Source organism: Podarcis tiliguerta (assembly GCF_965153285.1).
Source record: "Podarcis tiliguerta genome assembly, chromosome: 8".
NCBI classification, from domain to species: domain Eukaryota; kingdom Metazoa; phylum Chordata; class Lepidosauria; order Squamata; family Lacertidae; genus Podarcis; species Podarcis tiliguerta.
The window spans coordinates 19,166,972-19,186,384 of NC_139541.1; the positions used below are offsets into that span (position 1 = coordinate 19,166,972).

Genomic DNA, 19,413 nt, shown 5'->3' on the forward strand with positions numbered 1-19,413 from the left:
AAAGAGTCACCAACCCAGTTTGCTTGTAACGCAAAAACAAACCATGGCTTACCATGAATGAGCAAGCGTGCTAGTGCACAGGGAGAAAATCATGACCATACTGCCAGAAGCTAAACCATGGTTTGATTTAACCATGTTTTGTCCGCACCTAGGCTCATGATTTGTTTTCTCCAAACAAACCATGAGCAATAAGCCAAGAATGAATTTTGGATACAGCTGTGGGTTTGTTTAGACATTTAATACAACCAACCAACATTATGCCATTACCAAGCAGGACAGGTCTGAACACTTGTGAAATGCTGATAATTTGTCACCATTGTTACTTTGCCTTTCTGTAAAACTTGCAACCTTGTCAAAATGAAAAAAAAAATCTGACAAATTTCCATCTTTGAACTGACATTTACCAACAAAAACTGATGTTTTTTGTCACAAGACCCTACTGCTTTTGCAGACAACAAGAAAGCAGTTTTCAACTTATCAAGCCCTCTATGGGCACAGCCAACAGATGTCAGGAATGGAAAAAAATCAAGAGCCAAAAAGTTGGGAAAAGAAACTGAGCTGACTAGAAAACATAGTTAAATACAGTTGTGTGGCTCTTTTCCACTTCTCTTGATTTATGTAACAATGAAAAATCCACCCAATAGTGCCAAAAGTTAAATTTAGATAAAACTCAAGTTTCTTCAACATCCAAGCTCATCCCTCAGCTCCACTCCATCTTCAAATCCCCATCCCAAACTCTCTAGAAGTTCCCACCTGCACCCACATACCCTGTGGTGTCAGATCTCTCCCCATTCTCTTTTTCTCCTTATTCTGTCATACTCCCTGTCAGTGTTCATCATTTGTTGCTTATCTCGTTTTCCCCTCCTAACCCCTCATGGTCTTCCAGCCCCATACTGTACCCCCATTCTATCTCTCACCAACCCCATGCCCTTTCTTCATGCCTGCCCCCTCTTGCCCCATACACCCACTTCTCTCACACCCTGCCACCTTTCCTCTCACCCCCTCCTAATTCACCCCCACTCTCCTGCCCCATACTTCCATTTTCCTTTCTCTCGCTCACTAGCTCCTCACTCCTCCAGCCCTATACCCCTGCTACACTCACCAACCCCTCCTGCCCCATACTCCCCACATCCGACCCCCTCCTGCCCCATACCCCCAACACTCATCCTGCCCCACACTCCCACACTCACCAGCCCCTCCTGCCTCATAACGCCCCCAGCCCCACCTGCCCCATATCCCCACACGCTCACCAGTGCCTCCTGTCGTTTACTTTCTCACTCACCAGACCCTCCTGCCCTACACCACCACCCCACCCCTCCAGCCCCATATCTTCCCAGACTAACCAGCCTCTCCTGCCCCATACTCCCACTCACTAATCGCTCCTACCCCATACACCCCTACCCCACTCCACCCCTCCTGCCCCATATCCTCCCAGGCTAACCAGCCTCTCCTGCCCCATACTCCCACTCACTACCCGCTCCTACCCCATACCCCCCCAACCCACTCCACCCCTCCTGCTCCATATCCTCCCAGACTAACCAGTCTCTCCTGCCCCACACATCCCACCCACTCCTGCCCAATATCCCGCACACTCACCAGCCCCTCCTGCCCCATGCCGCTTTCCTTTCTCACTCTCCAGCCCCTCCTGCCCCACAGCCCCATTTCTGCCTGCGCCGGCCCCTCCCCTTCTCCTCCTGCCTCTCTTGCCTCACCTCCATGCCCCCTTCCCCTCCTCTTGCACCTTCCTCACAGAGCTCCCCCCCCCGGCCCCCCTCTGGAGTGGGGCGCCCCCTCCTCCTCCGAACCCTGCCCTCCGGCCCCGCCCCCTCCGCCTCGCGTCACTCACTTTCTCACTCGCGCGCCAAGCGGCCCCGCCTCCGCCTCCTCCTCAGGTGCGCGAGGCCAACCCCCGCTCCCCGGCCTCAGAGGCCTCCCGCCGGCCGGCAACTCCTCCGGCCCAGCGAGCGCGGCCAAGAGCGGCAACGACGGCGGCAGCGGCAACCCCCGCCAGGCACCTCCTCCATCCTCCTCGGCCCGTCCCTCCTTCCTTCCCCTCAGGGAGGTAAAACCTGGTAAAGAGGGAGGAGCGGGACTGGGAGCGAGGAGAGCGCTATTACGCATGCGCCCCTTCGGCGAAGAGGCCAAGGCCAAGCGAGCCCGGAGGGGCTTGAGGGAAGGGATTCGGTCCGTGAGGAGAGCATGCGCGGCTTGTGTTTGTGGCGGGCGCTTCTGTGGACTTGGGCCCGCAGACTTAGGAAAAGGGTAGAACGGCGCGCAGTGTTAGTTTCCGGGTTCTGTAGACTCCCATATAAATTAAGGAAGAACCCCAGAATTTTAACGTAGGCGTTGTGATGATTATCATTATTATTGTTACAATTTATTACTCGCTCTTCACCTTAAGGTCCCAGGACGGACTGCAACAATTTAAAACACAACGTTGATATTAAAACGCAATATGTACACAATAATAAGAAAAAGTTTAAAACAAGCTTAAGATTACGGAAATAAGGTGGGCCCCTCAAATATAACACCTCAAGTGGCACAGCGTGGTGTTATATTTCCAGCAACCCAGAAACTCCGTATCCAGGCCACTCTACCCTTTTCTTTCTCTATCCCTCAGAAGAGAAAGCAGCTCAAGTAAGAGCTTCTGCGCACGCACAAAAAGAGGCCCGCTGGAAAATAGAGCGAGGCCGAGCCACTTCAGCGCGCGTGCGCAGTGCGTGCCAGTGGCACCGCTGCGCGCAGCTTTGACAAGAAGGCGCTCTGTATAAGTTCAGATACAACGTCGTTTCCCTTTTGTTCTGCAGAAGTCTCACGGCCCACATCTCTCTTTCAAAACCTGAGGTGGGCTGTGGAACAAACAAAAGACGAGCAAAGGGTCTTGTGTCACCTTTTAAGCGATATGGCAGTTTAATTTGGAATAAAGATTTTGTGCACTTGGCGCAATTCAGGATTCGGGCTTCTGACGAAGGGTAACATAGAAGAATGGAGACAAGAGAGCTCCCGAGCTTATGCAGAGTAAATCTCTTCCATCCCACTAAAGCAGCCCAGGATCATACCTTTGAGGTTTATGAGGAGGAGGATACCAGCGAGTAGGCATGACTTGCACACAGAATCAGGGCCCAGGGAGCTTCCTCAGCACTGCTTCATCCATAACAGCTAGAATTGTCATACAGTAGCTAAGCGTCATCTTGCTACTGTGATTGCTTACTGTTTGTTTTTACTGTATTTATTGGATACTGGATGGACTGCTTTATTGTTATGTGTTGCAAACCACCCTGGAGCTTGTCCCCCCCCCCCCTTTTAAATGAAGGACAGTATAAAATGTTTCAAATAAATGCACATTTAGATAAGCACAATATGGTAGTGCATATGGAACTTGGAAATGTTTATTAGAATGAGATCAAGACTGGGAAGCAGCATGGAGGGATTCTTTTTTTAAAAAAACAAGGCAAGGTAGAAAAAGCGTCTGTGCTGTGAAAGGATTCGAACTAACTAGAGCCTGTGTGTTTGTGTGTTTGTTAAAGAGTACTGGACTAGAACTGGGAAGACTAGTTCAAACTCGCATCAGGAGCTCCTGAGTGGCAATGGACCAGTCATTATATTTTCAGCCTCAGCTTTATGCCCATGATGGATAGCTCAGTCAGCAATCCCACGTTGGGCAAGAAAAGTCATGCATTGCACAGGAGTGGACTAGGTGGTCCTTGTGGTCCCTTCCAACTCTACAATTCTATGGGGAAGGGGAGGTGCATAGTGTTTTTAAAAAACCAGAGTTTAAAGCAGATGTAGAGGGCTCTTCATTTCCGTTAGAGGAATGTGGTGCTGAAGAAGGGGGTGACTGAGCCTTTGCATTGTTCTCCCAATCAAATACCTCCCACCCCCACATACTCTGTGGCTAAGAACAGGTGTCTGGGAAGGTAAAAATGGCACAGAAGGAGGGGTGTTTGATTTAAACTAGCCCACTCTTCCAAAAACCTAACCTTTAGGAAGATTTATTTAGGGTTAGGGTGATATTTGACATTTAAGGAGTCATTCCAGCTCAGAGTACCAGTATCTTTGAGCAAGGTGCCTGAGGGAGGAGAGGTGAACGTGTATTTGTGTATTTGTGTTCCGTCAAGAGTTTCCTCATGCTCCTATTGCACCAGCTTGGAGGAATCTAAATGAGGAAGTTGGGTGTGGGGGATAACACTAACCCAGAAATGCGGATAGCCTGTTTGCAAGAGAGGGCTTTTTAAAGGGGAAATCCCAACTGAAAGCAGAGCATTTTTATATTAACAGTACTTCAGATGGGGGCTTGAGACCTAGGGAGGCCATCTTGCCTAAAGCCACTTGCAGCCTCAACTGATGGGGTTGTAGTCAAAGCAACTAGAGGGCACCCGGTTGCTGAAGGCTGCATTAGTGTAACATCCGGTGCTATTTCCCTGTCGCAAGAGTTGGCTGGAATTTCAAAAAGTCGACTGAAAACAGGTCAACAAAGCCAGAGGTGGGCCATGTCATGAGGCAGCTGCTTTAGATTTTGGGAAGCGTGATGAGCTACTGACTGTCCTGACTTTTGCATTATAATCCAGCAGGAGACTCCTGTTGTTCTGTGCAAGCCTGGTTGGAACAAACATAGAAAAGAAACGCCATTCATTTCAAGTAGACTTGTACACAGGATAATGTCCTGGTCAATTTTGCCTTGTGTCAATGAGCATGAAGGAGGTGGGGGTGGGGACTCATTTGTATTGGAGAGTGACTGTAACTTTTCATGCAGAATGTCCCAAGTTCAGTCCCCAGCATCTCAGTCCCCTGCCTGAAATTCTGGAGAGAGAGCTGCTGCCGGTTAGTGTCGACAGTACTGAGTTAGATGAGCCAATGGTTTGACTCAGTATAAGGCAGCTGCCTGTGTTTTTTTTTCTGCATCAAGACTCCCAGATGCTTTGTACTAGCTCTTCATGAAGCATCTTTCATTTTATTTAAATAGGCCTAATGCAAATTCCTCATCCTAGAAAAATAATGGTGATTCACGCTCCTGCCCTTCTCTTTCCAGCAAGCAACAAGGTCAGTTTCACAGCTGCTAAGAGGAAACATTTTTACATAGCCAGTTTCTTTAGGACATCTACTGCTTTTACGGGAAGGATGCCTCCCCTCCGCCTTCCCCCAACCAAGGAGAGATGCAGTTCTAGTGCAATGCACTTATTACCTGTACAAGGACCACCAGATGACCCGCTGCGTTGATGACCTCCTGCGTTTGATGAACACTTATCCTAATTGATGGCGATTAGGCACAGTGGCTCAACGGACAAGCACACTCCTATTTTTAGAGAGCTCAGTGGTTCTGTAGCCATCTCCAAAGTATATGACCTTGGTAATGAACTTTGGGACGGTTGCTTACTTTCTGGAGCATGAGTGGTTAAGTGCTAGTCCTGAACCTCGAGGCAATAATAATTAAGTGGTACTGGTTGTGCCCCAGAAAAGGGCTGGCACATGGCATCCCATGGCATTTGCTGGAGCCCAGAAGAACCCACTGATGTTGCCTGCCTTGGTCCACTCATCAAAAAATATGTATGTCCCAGATTCCGAGCTGCCACATTTAATTCCCACAATGCCCAGACATCACTCTGAGGCATTGTGGGGAATTCCAGTGCAGCTATACTCAACTACCCAGTGTAGAGCTGCAGTTGATACCAGGTCAGTGGCTGGTAGGAAACCCACAAGTAGGACCTGAGCACAGGAGCTCTCTTGCCTCCAGTGGGTTCCAGCAACTGGTAAAAATATAAAGGGACCCCTGACCATTCGGTCCAGTCGTGACCGACTCTGGGGTTGCGGCGCTCATCTCGCTTTTATTGGCTGAGGGAGCCGGCATTTGTCCGCATACAGCTTCCGGGTCATGTGGCCAGCATGACTAAGCCGCTTCTGGCAAACCAGAGCAGAGCACGGAAACGCCGTTTACCTTCCCGCCGGAGCGGTACCTATTTATCTACTTGCACTTTGACATGCTTTTGAACTGCTAGGTTGGCAGGAGCAGGGACCGAGCAACGGGAGCTCACCCCATCGCGGGGATTCGAACCGCCGACCACAAGTCCTAGACTCTGTGGTTTAACCCACAGCGTCACCCGCATCCCATGCAGCAACTGGTACCCAGAAGCATTACCACTGCACAGCCATCCTGCTTTTTGCTGGATCCTAGAAAAATGGGTTGAATTCTATTTCCCTTGTATTTATGCTAAATGATGCTGTTTTCATCTGCCATCTGCAGATGGACCACTGGCTTGATCAAGCAAGGCAATTATTATGTGCTTATTTATCTCATCTTCCGATAGGTGCTGGTGATGCAGTGCTGATAATGTCTCTTTGAGGCATATGCTGTGGATGTGTCCTGTGACATCTTCTTTTTGGTGAGCTGCAGTTGTTCATATTAACTTTGTTTTGGAAAAAAATCCTTGAGGTTTGTGGATGTTCACACATCCCCGTCATGCGTGGGGACAAGCAGATAGGGAACAAAAGAGGACCTTGCAATTGCTTTATGGTTGCAAAGAGCCTTGTGCTTCTATGCTGGAAGCTTAAACCCCAACCACCATTACACAGCAGTCTTACTGCCCTTCCTGCAATTTTGTTTGGATATCTAATTGGGGAAAATGGACTGCTTTGATTAATAGATAGGTTTAAATTAGGATTGATGGATTATTTTTACTGTTAATGGTAGCCGACATTTCTTTTCATTCTGTGATATTTGCATATTATTATTATTTTTAAAAGGATTAAATGCAGTTATGGCAGACAGGTTTAGAGCAACCTTTCTGAAAACAGAAACAACGCTTCATTCCATACCAGTTGCTCTTATTTCATAAGACTGGCAAGAACATCGGAGCTAAGTTAAGAAGGGATTTAATCCGAAATAAACATTCTTAGGGGCAGTTTAAGCCAAGATTTGGTGGTCGGACAAATCTCGTAGGAAGCTGTAAGAGGGGAAAAGGTCAAGGTGTCTCCCGTAATGGTCCTATCGGAAAGCCACTTTTCATAGACTTTCACTGTTAAACCTTGTTCATAATACAGGGCGGGGAGACCAAATTAGGCCAATAAAAAAGTTCGGGACTCTAAAAAAAAGGAAGCACTTCTCACACAACGCATAATGAAAATGATACTCACTTCTCACAAGACACGCTGACAGCTTTCAAGGGGGATTAAACCTTTATTTTGTGTGTGTATCTATATACTGCCTTTAGGAACATAGGAAGCTGTTGTGTACCGATTCAAACTATTGGTTCATCTATCTCAGTATTGTCTACATTATCTCACAGCGGCTCACCAGGGGTTCAGGCAGGGGGACATTCCCAGCCCAACCTGGAGATGCCAGGGATTGAACCTGGGACCTTTTGCATGCAAAGCAGATGCTTGGCCGCTGTTACAGTCCTTCCCTGCTCCCATTTCCACAAGTACCTGGAGAATATTCACTCCAGCAATTTATAAAGGACATCCCACCCATTCTCCAAAGGGCCTCATTCCTTGAAATGAGGGTTGAAACTGGAAGAGAAAGAGTCCTGCTTTTTGCTGGATCCTAGAAAACTGGGTTAAATTCTATTTCCCTTGTATTTATGCTAAATGACGCTGTTTTCATCTGCCATCTATCAGAAACAGATATTTGAGAGGCTGCAAGTGTACTGAACATCAATAGCTTCGCTTTCATTGTCTCTCCCCTTTCATCGCCTCTCTCCTCGCAGATTAATATTCTTTTCATTTATACCTATTTTTATACCTGCCAGGTCCAGGTGGCCGAGATCACAGATGCGTTAGAAATCCTACCCAAATAAGAAAAAAAGCTGCTTCTCCCCGGTTTGGAGGGTGACCAAAAAACAAAAGGGGTGGGGGAAGCGTCCAAAAGAAAGAAAAATATAATCAAACTTCTTACCTTTCCTTTACTGCCTCCTGGTTTCTAAAAGAAGCAGGAAAGGCTTTGCTCAAAATCATTGCTGCTAAGTAGAGTCGAGAAAAAAGGATTAGGTGCTTTGACTTAGCCCTGCCCATGAGTTTAGATAAAATACCCCACATAAAATGACTAATCAGGGTGCCTAGTCCTCCCTCCTCAATAATTTTTTAAAAAGCTTTTTCATGATACAATACAATAAAAACAAACTAGAAGGAAGGAAGGAAGGAAAAAATGCAAAGTCCTCTCTCAAACCTAGATCTTAACCCTTGTCTCACACAGAAAGGGGTGAACCCTCCTAGCTCTCAATGGGGAGTTTCCCTTCCTTCTTTCCAATCTCCCAGCCTTGGAGATCTTCCCTTCCCTTCCTCTCACTCAGGGTCTTTCACCAACCATCTATCACCTTCATGTGTGTATAATCCCCTCAGTGACCCAGAGTAGAGATTGTTCTGTTCTGGAGATGGGGGAAACGGTTGGAAGAAAAATACAGAATTGTTTCACAAGTGCCACCCTTGAAGAACCCAAATAGTGGCATACTGTTAAGAAATACTGTGCAGTGGCACCCCCTAGTGGGATAAGGGAGCAATCGTAACCTCACCTGTCTTTTGTAGTACAGTGGTACCTCGGGTTAAGAACTTAATTTGTTCTGGAGGTCTGTTCTTAACCTGAAACTGTTCTTAACCTGAAGCACCACTTTAGCTAATGGGGCCTCCCACTGCTGCTGCGCTGCCGACCGCACGATTTCTGTTCTCATTCTGAAGCAAAGTTCTTAATCCGAGGTAATATTTCTGGGTTAGCGGAGCCTGTAAACTGAAGCGTTTGTAACCTAAAGAGTATGTAACCTGAGGTGCCACTGTAAAAGCAAGCTGGAATCTTGTGGCAGCTTATGCCATAAAGCATGTCCAACACACATTTAAAGCACCTTTCTTCCCTCCCCCCAAAATCCTTGGAACTTCAGTCCTGTCCCTTGTCCCACAGAGCTACAATTCCCTGCACCCTTAGTACACTATACTCCCCGGACTCTGGGGAAAAGTCACACACTTTAAATGTGCACTGAATGTGCTTTAAATGTGTGGTGCAGACTGTTCCCACAACCCTAGCCAGAAGTAAATACTATCTGAGTTTCCCTGAGGCATACTCCCCAGGAAAGTGGGGTTAGGATTGCAGCGTAATCAATGTTTTGGAGCATCTTATGTTCTTATTTAAAACATAAGAAGAGCCCTGCTGGATCCATCTAGTCCAGCACTGTTTTGTTCCACAGTAGCCAACCAGATTCCTCTGGGAAGCCAACAGAGAGTCATACGACAACATCAAATTCATCTTTATCTGAGAAGCTATCCTTTCTTTTTAAAAAGAGAGAAAAGACAACTGCCATACTCCAACTGGGCAGCAGGTGGCAGAAGCAGCTGCTGTTTTGCCTTTGATCCCCACCCACAACCGGAGCCCAGTGGCACAAGTTCCACATCATTGCTATTTACAGCCGGAGGCAGCTCCTCCCTGCCACCCACCCTCCCATGCTGCTCATGCAGGATCTCTGCAGTATGAATAAGAGAGCGTATCAGCAGTGCAGACTGCAGGGGTAGCAGAGCAGCCCTTGCCTTGTCACATGCGAGCGTCATAGAGCGGGGGGGGGGGGGGACATTTGTCCTGCCAGATGAGCAGACATTCAACTCATTGCTCCACCTACTTTTGCCTCTAGCCTCCCCGGTCACTGGCAAGTGGCCCTCAGAAGGTTGCCAAGAAGGGAGGGCGGCCCTTGGACTAAAAAGCTTCCGCCACCGCTGCTTAAGAACCTCTGCAACAATAATACAGTAATGAGCTAGGTGGACCAGTGGTGGGATTCTGTATAAGGCATCTTTCTATTTCTTCCTTAGAGGGGAAGAGTAGGGTAGAGCTTTAAAAGGCAGGTGAAGAATCATGTAATCTCCTTTGAACACATGCATAGTAAAATAAATGCCTGTGTGTGTGTGTGTGGGGGGGGGGGGGGTACCTGGGGTGTTAAAGGTAAAGGTACCCCTGCCCGTTCGGACCAGTCTTGCCAGACTCTAGGGTTGTGTGCTCATCTCACTCTAGAGGCCAGGAGCCAGCGCTGTCCGCAGACACTTCCGGGTCACGTGGCCAGAGTGACAAGCTGCATCTGGCGAGCCAGCGCAGCACACGGAACGCCGTTTACCTTCCCGCTGGTAAGCGGTCCCTATTTATCTACTTGCACCCGGAGGTGCTTTCGAACTGATAGGTTGGCAGGCGCTGGGACCGAACGACGGGAGCGCACCCCGCCACGGGGATTCGAACCGCCGACCATGCGATCGGCAAGTCCTAGGCGCTGAGGCTTTAACCCACAGTGCCACCCGCGTCCATACCTGGGGTGTTAGCGGATGGCTAACACCTTCTGGTGGGAGACATGTTATGCTGTTTCTGGGGTTGTTTGTCCATCTTTGGTCCCCACTCAGCTCTCACCTGTGGCTCCAAAAAGCTGTCGGTATGCGACAGCAGCCACACCCTGAGAATGGCTTCATCTGGCTGGCTAAACCAGCTGTAGGTAGCTGATGGGTCTCAAACCCTTGGTGAGTTAGGGACTTCCCCTGCGTGCAAAGACATGATCTGGCATATTGAGCAGATGAGACCAATACAGTGGTACCTCTAGTTGCGGACACAATCCGTTCCCGAAAAGTCTGCACTAGAGTGGCGCTTCTGCGCAAGCACGATAGATCGCTTCTGCGCATGTGCAAAGCACACAGAACACTTCTGTACGTGCGGCGAAACCCGGAAGTATACACTTCCGGGTTGGCCACGTTCGCAACCCGAAAAGCTGCAACGTGAAGCAAACACAACAAGAGGTATAACTGTAGTGGGTCCAACAGTCAAGAAGGTGGTTTCTGCAGAAGGGGTTCATCAGAGTCTCTCTCTCTCTTTCTTTTTTTATCTGTGTCTGTGTAAAATGCTCAGTTTCCATTTTTTTAAGGTGCAAAATAGCACCAATGCAGAAATTCACCGCACAACAATTTAGTGGAAGCCACAAATCACAACTCAAAAACTATTCAAAACAAGCTTGTAAGACCAAGTAATACTAAATAATCAGTATCAGTATTAAACAATTCAGCAGACTAATGCATTATAAATATTTCATCAATATAATCAGCACCATCAAAATGGCAAATGGGGGGTATTGAATTACAATAGTTATGTCACCGAAATGGGACTAGTAAAAAATGAGGGGGGGTTCACTGCTTGGGGGAACCCTAAAGTTTGCAGAAGTAAGTAAGGAGAAAATAAGGAAAGGACCAAAGAGGGAAGGAAATGAATATACAACCCAAAACAGTCAACTGAGAATGCTTAGTGACCATGACATGCTGAACATCTGTTTAGGGTGTGTCAATGATGGGAAACTAGGGAGAGGAAAATGTAATGGAGTGTCCTGGAAGAGGGGCATGGCTAGCTGAACAGGAATACTCCACTTTGCAGGCAGGCCCTGCTTGTACATCTACGACCTATCTTTGTAAACTGCTGTGGAAGCATCATCCCCCCAAAGTGTGGGGCAAAAACTAGGCCAACACTATTCTTCCCCGTCCCCCAGGAGAAATGACCTGACCTTTTAACTCCTGTTTAGGAGTCGGGGCTGCCTAGCCATTCAAGCACAAAAGAGACCCTAAATAATGTATCGAGAGCAGCTGCCAGCAATGCTTTTGATGCCCATTGATTCTGACGGAGTTGGAAACCTCAGCTTGCGGCCAAGCAGTGGCTGGTAGCTGCTCCTGGGAGAATCCTGGCTCCGTCTTGCCTTCTCAGGTTTAATTAAGCATCTTTGCAGCAGAGTCCAGCCTCTATATGGTTTGTGCCATCTCCAAACCCGCTTCCTGAGATGCCAGCCCCTCCTTCCTTTTTCAGCTCTTGATTTGTGCTTTGGCCTGGCCTGCCAAACTCCTGAGTCAGGTCCTTTGGTCCATCTGAGCTGAGTAATGTCTACACTGACTGGCAGCAGCTCTCTAGGATTACACACATTAAGCCTTTGCCAGCCCTACCTGGAGATGCTAGGGATTGAACCAGAGACCTTCTGCATACAAAGCAAATGTTCTGCCTCCGAGCTACAGCCATGCACTATTTTATCAAACCTGCAACACACATAAAGCTATTATAGTTGCAGGGACTGTGTTGTCTGCTTAAGCTCAACTACTGGAATCAGGCTCCCCACTGGGTAACTAACAGGCTTATTAACGGGGCTTTTACAGAGTGTTTATAAAAAAAAAGTGTTCTTTCCTCAACTTTCAGGAAACAAACCAGAAGAAATAAAAACCTAGTTAAGCAGCGAGGGTTGTTTCTACTGCTAGTTGTACTCAAAACAAGCACATTGAAATTAATGGGCATAGCTAACTTATGTCCATTGATTTCAGTGGGTCTACTACTGTAAGTAGAAGTTAGGAACAGAGGAAGCTGCCAATGTACTGAGTCATTAGGGCATCTAGCACAGCATTGTCTACACTGACCGGTGGCAATATTCCAGGGTTTTAGACAGGGAATGTTCCCAGGTTTGAAACCTGGGGTTTTCCTGCATGAAAAGCAGATGCCCCACCACTAAGCTGCAGCCCAAAGTTAGTTCGATGCAACCCTTGAACGTTCATCACACAACCTGCATTGACCATACCTTTCAGATGCCCTTTCCTTTGCCCAGTCTGGTATTAATAAAGTAGGTTTCCGGGAGATACTTCAAGGAGCAGGATGCTCAATCCAACCTCTGCAGCTTCTCGTGAGGTCTTTTCAGGAGGGGGCAGGAGGTTGCTTGTTGTCTCTCATGGGAAATCAAAACCCAAAACTCAGCAGCAAAACATTCAAGAGGGCAAGAAGAGGGAGGGGGGAGGCGCTGCGTGTGGCTGGCGTTTTGCTAGTCTGAGTCATCCCTCTTTAATATGGAGTTACGTGTTTTCTTATTCGAACTTGTCTCCAAGTTCACAATGGTGCTTTAATTGGTTTCCAGAAGGATTGATTTCTCTGCGGGTTGGGGGCTGGGGAGGAAAACCAACCAACTGGAAAATAGCAACTAAATTTGTAACATTTTAAATTCTTGATAGATCGCTGGAATCGTAGTAGCACATTTGCCTTTTGACAGCTTCCTTGTTAAGATGATTTGATGTATGCTCTTCTTCGTAGGTTACAGGGGCTGCGTTACAAATGAGTTTTTCTGGCCTGGTAGAACTGTCGACTTGAGGCAGTGCTGCCTATTGCCTATTTGGGCTGGTTAGAGTGGAAGGCAAGGAGCCGCAGAAATAGGGGGTGGGAGCCAGACACAATGACAAAGCCGACCCATTTTGGTTTAGTCCCCATCCTCTCCCTGCTGATTTCTGCAAGGGGAACTCAAGAGACTAAGGCAGTAGTGGAATCCACTGCCTGGGCTGGTTTTAAGAAAGGGAGGCAGGCAGCAACTGGCTGGGGTTGGCAGTGTCCCATTTGCCTAAATGGATCAGCCTTGACTGCCTTTGCCAGAACGTCTTTCTCATCTCCCGTTCAATTATAGATGCCAAGGATTGAACATTGGACCATTGGCATGGAGGGGTGGCAGTTGAGCTATGCTCCCTCTCTTAGAGTAGCAGAGGACCATTAGCCCATCGTTTTCTACCCTGACCGTATTTCTTAAGATTCCCAAACAGAGATGGGCCATTATTGTCTTTGGTTGCCAAGAGTTAGATTTAAAGCCTTCTGTGGGAAAAGCAGGTGCCCCAACACCAAACCATGTCCCCTCCCCACATCAGGCAGATTCAAATTGCTATTCCTAAAGAGCCGTTCTTAACATCTTCTGACACTGAAATGCAGTTTGTGGAGGGGAAAGTGGAGGCTGTGGACCCGTGGGAGGGTTGAAAACCCATCATTTTCCAAGGGGCAGCCAGAGCAGATGGTGCCATTTACAGATTTGTTGCATTAAACAGATTCTTTGCTCTCCACTTCCAGCTCCCCAGGTAATCGCCTTCGAGGGTCAGCCGTGTCAGGCAGCACTAATCTAAAGCAAATGACTGATGAATAATTAAGGGAAGAAGCGGCGCTTTTGTTTTGAAACCATTGGGCACCGTTACCACCACCAAGAGCTCCACCACATTCAGTGTTTTTAAGGCTCAACACCCCTTCTCAACGCAATTAATTTTTTATAAAAGGGATTTCTGCTTTCTTCAACACGCAAGGTGAAATGTGTGCACATTTCTAGCCAACCTGAATTTAAGGGTCGGAGCCTACCTTCAGTCCTATTCAAAGTAGACCCACTGAAATGAATGGCCATGACTAACTTAGCTAGCTGCTAATATTGATGGGTCTACATTACAGTAGACTTAACACTGGATACAACCCTAAGTCTCAGAGGGCTGAATTCTTGCCTGGGAAATCTTTTAGAGGGGCCAGGGGCCAGTGGTGCGTGAATCAATCATTTTAAGTGTTACCTTTTGTACTGTAGGCCAGTTTCTGTACACGCCCTTCTCTCTCCTCTATCCAGGCAAGCAAGAGGCACTGTCAGAGATCGGAGGCACACTCCAGCCAGGCATTAACATTAGAGGATGCAAAGTAGAGCTGGTGAGGGGTGTGGCCTTGGGGAAGGGGTGTGGCCTGTACCTGAGGTTCCCCACCTTGAAAAAAAGCAAAAACTACTACTGGGGCACTCTGGGAGTCATTTCAGCTAATTAGCAGGGTAAAAGTCCTGTAAAAAAACCAAGAATCCAGGCCATACCTACAAAAGACTGGCTAGTGATGGTTCTATTCCTGCTTAGTGGTTTACAGGTGATGGTGCAGCTAGGTTGCTCACAGGAGCAAGATGGTCTGAGCACATAACCCCCACCCTAGCCTGACTGCACTGGCTACAAGCTAATTTCCAGACCCAAGTGCCAGTTTTGACCAATAAAGCCTTAAGCAGTTCAAGACACCAATACCTCAAGGGATGCCTCTTCCCATATGAACAGATGCGGGCCCTGCGTTTGTCATCTGAGCCCCTTCTCTGTGTGCCCCCCTTCCAGGAGAGGTCCAGAGGGTGGCAACATGAGAACAGGCCTTTTCAGAGGTGGCTCCCCACTGGTGGAAATATCACCCCAGGGAGGCTCGCCTGGTACCATCATTAAGTGCCAGGCAAAAACATTTCTTTTCAGCCAGGCTTTTAATTATCTGCAGCTTCCTTCAGTTGGTGGGACATTTCAGGCCTCTGTTTTGTCTGCATCCATCTGCCTCAGGAGACAATGGAGTGCATCTCTGGGGTGAGTTTACATTTTTCTATTTTGTCTTTATGCTGGATTTATTGCAGGTCTTACTGTTGTAGTAAGTTGTGGGGGTTTTCTGGAGGGGGTTGAGAAAGTGACTGTCGTTAAAACTAAGTTAACGACAAGAGCATAAGGCATAGATATTGCGTATAAATTGATAAAACTGAGGTTGGAGGGGATCCAAAAGACATACTATAAGCAAACAGCATTACCCCAACCCCTTCCCTTCTGAAGCAAAGGGATGACAATGCTCTAGGCAATAGACCATGTTCTAGAAGACCAAGCTACCACATCCTCACACTCCACTTCGGGCCAACAGTTCATATGACCTAAGGAATATTCCATCCCAACTCTGGGTGTGGGGATTTCTTAGTTAATTTGAAGTTGCAGTTTTGACTCCTGCTTGCAAGAGTTGAGGGCAATGTACAATAAGGTTGGCTGCCATTTTGGAACCATTATGATCTCAGTTCCAACTTGGGAGAGAAAAACAAGCGGCCGAAGACAACTCATGTCAAACTGCTTTATTACATCTTAAATAACAGTACATTTTAATATAGTATCTATCTTGCATCCAGCTTTCTTGAAGTACACTGACTTTAAAATTAAATACAAAAGGTGAAGGATACAAGGGTGTGGAGAAAGCTCTACTGAGAATAGTTCCATAAAGGGGGGAGGGCGCAGGGGAAGAAGAGGGGTTTTTTTCTTCATTTTTTGTTGTTTTTTGAAATGCCAAATCCAGGCCTAAAAACGCACAATTACAGCACATTTTGTACAGAGTGTTGCCAGAGGGAGGGTGGGGAGAGGAAGAGACACACCCCAAAATGGATAATAGCCATTGCTGTAGCAAAGGGGTGGGGGGAGAATTCCAGTACAGTGAAAAAGAGAGGAACAACGTTAGACAGAGTAATTTGCTGCCCAAAGCGCTGTTTAGGTTTTTTTTGTATTTTTCTTTCATTTTCAAAACACAAAGCCAGGAATGGTTGCTTGTTAGGGGAAAGGAAAATCTAACCTGATAAAAAGGGCTCCTTTGACTAAAGTCAACAGGCTGTTAGGAATTTAAAAGCATGTTATTCCTCTCCCTTCCCCACCCTAGAATCAAATCTACAGTGATTGTTTAAAGTAAGTGGTTGGGGTTTGTTTTTTTCCTTTTCCTTTCATATTAAGAATAGTGATTTATCTATCACACTACTCCAGAATGTGCATAGCTCAGTACTTTCCATCCTTTTGTTTTAATGCACAGAGTAGCAACAGTAAATGAGGAGATCAGCAATGGTTACAGCTTTTTTTTTCCAAATTAAAAAACAAAACAAAAAACAGGTTATTTCTTGAAAGAAAACACATAAGGACACATTAGTCTCATATGCACTTGAGCATTTCTACAGCATGCGATTCTAAAGAGTAATCCAACCCAATATGGCAAACCAAAACAAATTTTCTCTCTTTCCATTGTTCTTGTTTAACTTAGAAAGTTTTTTTTTAAGATCATTATTTCCAAAAACATTAATTTGTACATTGTTTCATACACAAAGAATTGATGGAATAGCCAAGCGCTGAACAGGTTTCTCTTTTCAACACCTCCCACCCCCCAGAAAAAGCCCAAATCCACAGAATCTTGTTGGTTTATTGAGATTATGGGGTAGTGTTAGGCTATGAAGCACCCTCCAAGTGGGCATAAGAAATCCATACTATGCCAAAATAAGAGAGTAATAACATGTGAGGTGGGGTGGAAAAAACTAGAGTTTGCATTTTGTTACCCATAAAAGGTGATTTTAAAAAAAACATTCAATACCATGTACAGCGTGTGCTTGGTTATCTTAACATTATCCTATATATGCAGTATTTGTGCAACAATTTGTGACACTAAGACAGAAATAATAATAATAATAAAAAGACTTCAGGGACTAAATTTACAGCATTAACAATCCCAGATGTATCTGGGTTTGGACTCCCTTGTCTTGGCTTGGCTCAACAATTGACCATAAAATCAAATTGCACGAAAGAAAAAAAAAAAGGAAATGGAAATATGGACAAAAAGTAGATATCAACCCTGCTACAAACACGACTTCAAAGTTTGAAAGTGAGATAAAACAAGGCCCTCCCACCCCCAACTCATAAAGTCAGTAAAACCAAATCAATGGTTTGCAATCTTTAAACTACAGTGAAAGTTAAAAGTTGTCTGCTTCACAATGATTTTTTTTCTCTTTTTTTGTCTGGACATGCTTAAACAAAGTGTGTTTTTTTCCTTTAGTTTTCTAGACGAAAGGTGGTCCCAAAAGGAATGCACAATTTTACTTCTTTTTCTATTTTGTATATAGCCACAGAAATTCTTCTTTTAGAGATAATTGTGCTCTTCATTTCAGCAGTAGGAGACGTGAAAGATCTTGCCCTTTGGTGGCTGGGTAAGATGGGAGGGGGGAGGCAAAGGGGGGTGTCCAAGTTAGTATGGTTGGATTGGATACATTATTTTAAATTTTCAACCGTTGGAAAAGTCTTCCAGTCAGCGTGGAGTCCACTGCTATTCTGACACAGAACACATACAAAAGGTTTTGTTAATGATCATCATCAGTAACTTCTAATGCTAATCCTTTTCCTCTCTTCCAAATTATTTTAAAACCAACCTGGACCTTGCATTTATACTTAACATTTTTTTCAAGATATTAAATCTATTACCCTATTCATTTCCTATCAAAAGCTAGTTTCACAGCTATGTAACGATACAACACATTTATTTACACACTACTTGGAATTCTCTCAAGCATCAACTCAGCATGTTAAGAGAGGCCCGGATTTACATTGACAAGGACATTTAATCTGTATTATGTACTCTGGATTAAATCATTTTATGGACACTAGGCTGTTTCTACACACAGCTCCCACACCTGCCTAGGTGTGAGAAGAGTTGGGGGAAAAGATATTTCAATGTGAACACCCTGGAATGTCTACATGTAAGAGTCCTGCTGGATCAGACCAAAGACCTAGGTAGTCCAGCATTCTGTTTCCCACAAAGGCCAACCAGATGCTACTGGGTAGCTCAGAAGCAGGAGAAGAGAGGTAATAGCACTCTCCCACTGTGGTTAGCCAACAACTGGCATCCTGGAGCCATCAAGCTTTGTAAGCCAATGAGCACTTTACACTTCATGAACAACACATCCCAATCATAGAAGCCTAGAAAGAGGAGACAGCCTCAGTGTGAGAGAGAAAGGGGTGGGGTAGGGAGATAGCATGTTGGACCCCCCCCCCCCCAATTTTTCTTTTTTTAAGGTACCTACAGACTTTAGTTCCAGATCTTGAGGAAGCTATCCCACGATCCTGTTGCCACCGCCATGCCATCATCAGTTACACCTAAGCAACTGACACGGTTATCATGGCCAGCTAGGACGCCTAGAAATTGAACAGAGAAACAAAAGCAAAAGAGTTTCAGATTCTGCATGCTCCAACATCAAAAGAAATATGCAAAAGAATAAAAAAGTATAAGTGGAGCCTGTTACTTGGCTCTCAGGATTTAAGTTGTTCTTTGGTAATTGGGAGAAAGCAACTTTCAATGACAGTGATGTACAAGTGCTCCCTTTTCAACAGGTTTACTCAGCTGTTCCAGTCTGGAGGTTCTTTATGCACATGGCAATGCCCCAGATGTACAAACCTCTCTGCTAAACTGAGTGAAAGGAGAAAGCTTTGGACAAGCATATCTCCTTGCACATCAAGGGCTGCCCATACTATGACATTCGCAGAGAAACACTTGTACACAGAATCTCAATCAGAGATGTTCTAGAGCTTTCAGCTAAAGCAAGCGAGTACAAACAAATTGCAGCCCATCATGGTTCCAAGCCGGCTGTCACACTAAAAAACCAAAGAGTGAAGCCGTCTGCACAAGGCATAAAAGGGCAGCTACAGAAACCTCAAGGAAGTCTTGAGTCAGCAGCATCTAAGCCTCAAGCACCAGAATCCTACACATTATGAGAGACAGCCAAAGCCTGGAGACCAATGGCATGTTGGAGAATACAGTCAAACCTCTACTTACCACCGCCTCTTCTTATGGTCATTCCAAGTAGCGACTGCGGCAAACCCGGAAGTAACCGGCGGGTTTGCCGCCGTTCGCACATGCACAGAAGCGGCGATCGCCATTTGTGCATGCGCAGAAGTGGGCAATCACCGTTCGTGCCTGTGCACAACGGTGCCTCTCCCAGCAACCTGTTTTGACCTCCGGACGGACCTCTGGAACGGATTATGGTAGCAAACAGAGGTTCCACTGTGCATGCTGCCACACAGAAACCAGGTCCAAATGGCAGGGAG

At 46.3% G+C, this 19,413-nt stretch overlaps 2 protein-coding genes and 1 long non-coding RNA gene across 18 annotated transcripts in view; 1 reads left to right on the forward strand and 2 right to left on the reverse strand.

Annotated features, from left to right (window-relative positions):
• The window catches only part of NADK (NAD kinase), a 47,575-nt gene extending 45,526 nt beyond the window's left edge, over positions 1–2,049 (reverse strand). Inside the window, exon 1 of one of the 3 annotated variants that reach the window (XM_083454087.1) lies at positions 1,847–2,049. Coding sequence is in view for 2 of the 3 variants with exons in the window: in XM_083454085.1 (XP_083310211.1) it covers positions 1,597–1,614 (18 nt within the window). In the remaining variant the exon portion in view is untranslated. Of the gene's footprint in view, positions 1–1,596; positions 1,633–1,712; positions 1,736–1,846 lie in introns of those variants that run through there. The other 2 variants (XM_083454086.1, XM_083454085.1) reach the window with 2 other exon arrangements.
• Positions 1,943–3,359, forward strand: LOC310683960. The gene is made up of 2 exons (XR_014514592.1): positions 1,943–2,062; positions 2,621–3,359. It is a non-coding gene; the product is annotated as an uncharacterized lncRNA (long non-coding RNA).
• A 12,270-nt stretch (positions 3,360–15,629) lies between these two features.
• The window catches only part of GNB1 (G protein subunit beta 1), a 72,218-nt gene continuing 68,434 nt past the window's right edge, over positions 15,630–19,413 (reverse strand). For 5 of the 14 annotated variants that reach the window (XM_083454208.1, XM_083454201.1, XM_083454213.1 and 2 more), the window contains 2 exons: positions 18,393–18,504; positions 15,630–17,643 (listed from right to left, as the gene is read on the reverse strand). In XM_083454208.1, coding sequence (XP_083310334.1) covers positions 18,398–18,504 — 107 coding nt within the window. In that variant the 3' untranslated portion in view covers positions 15,630–17,643; positions 18,393–18,397. Of the gene's footprint in view, positions 17,644–18,388; positions 18,505–19,413 lie in introns of all 14 variants that reach the window. The other 9 variants (XM_083454207.1, XM_083454209.1, XM_083454212.1 and 6 more) reach the window with 5 other exon arrangements.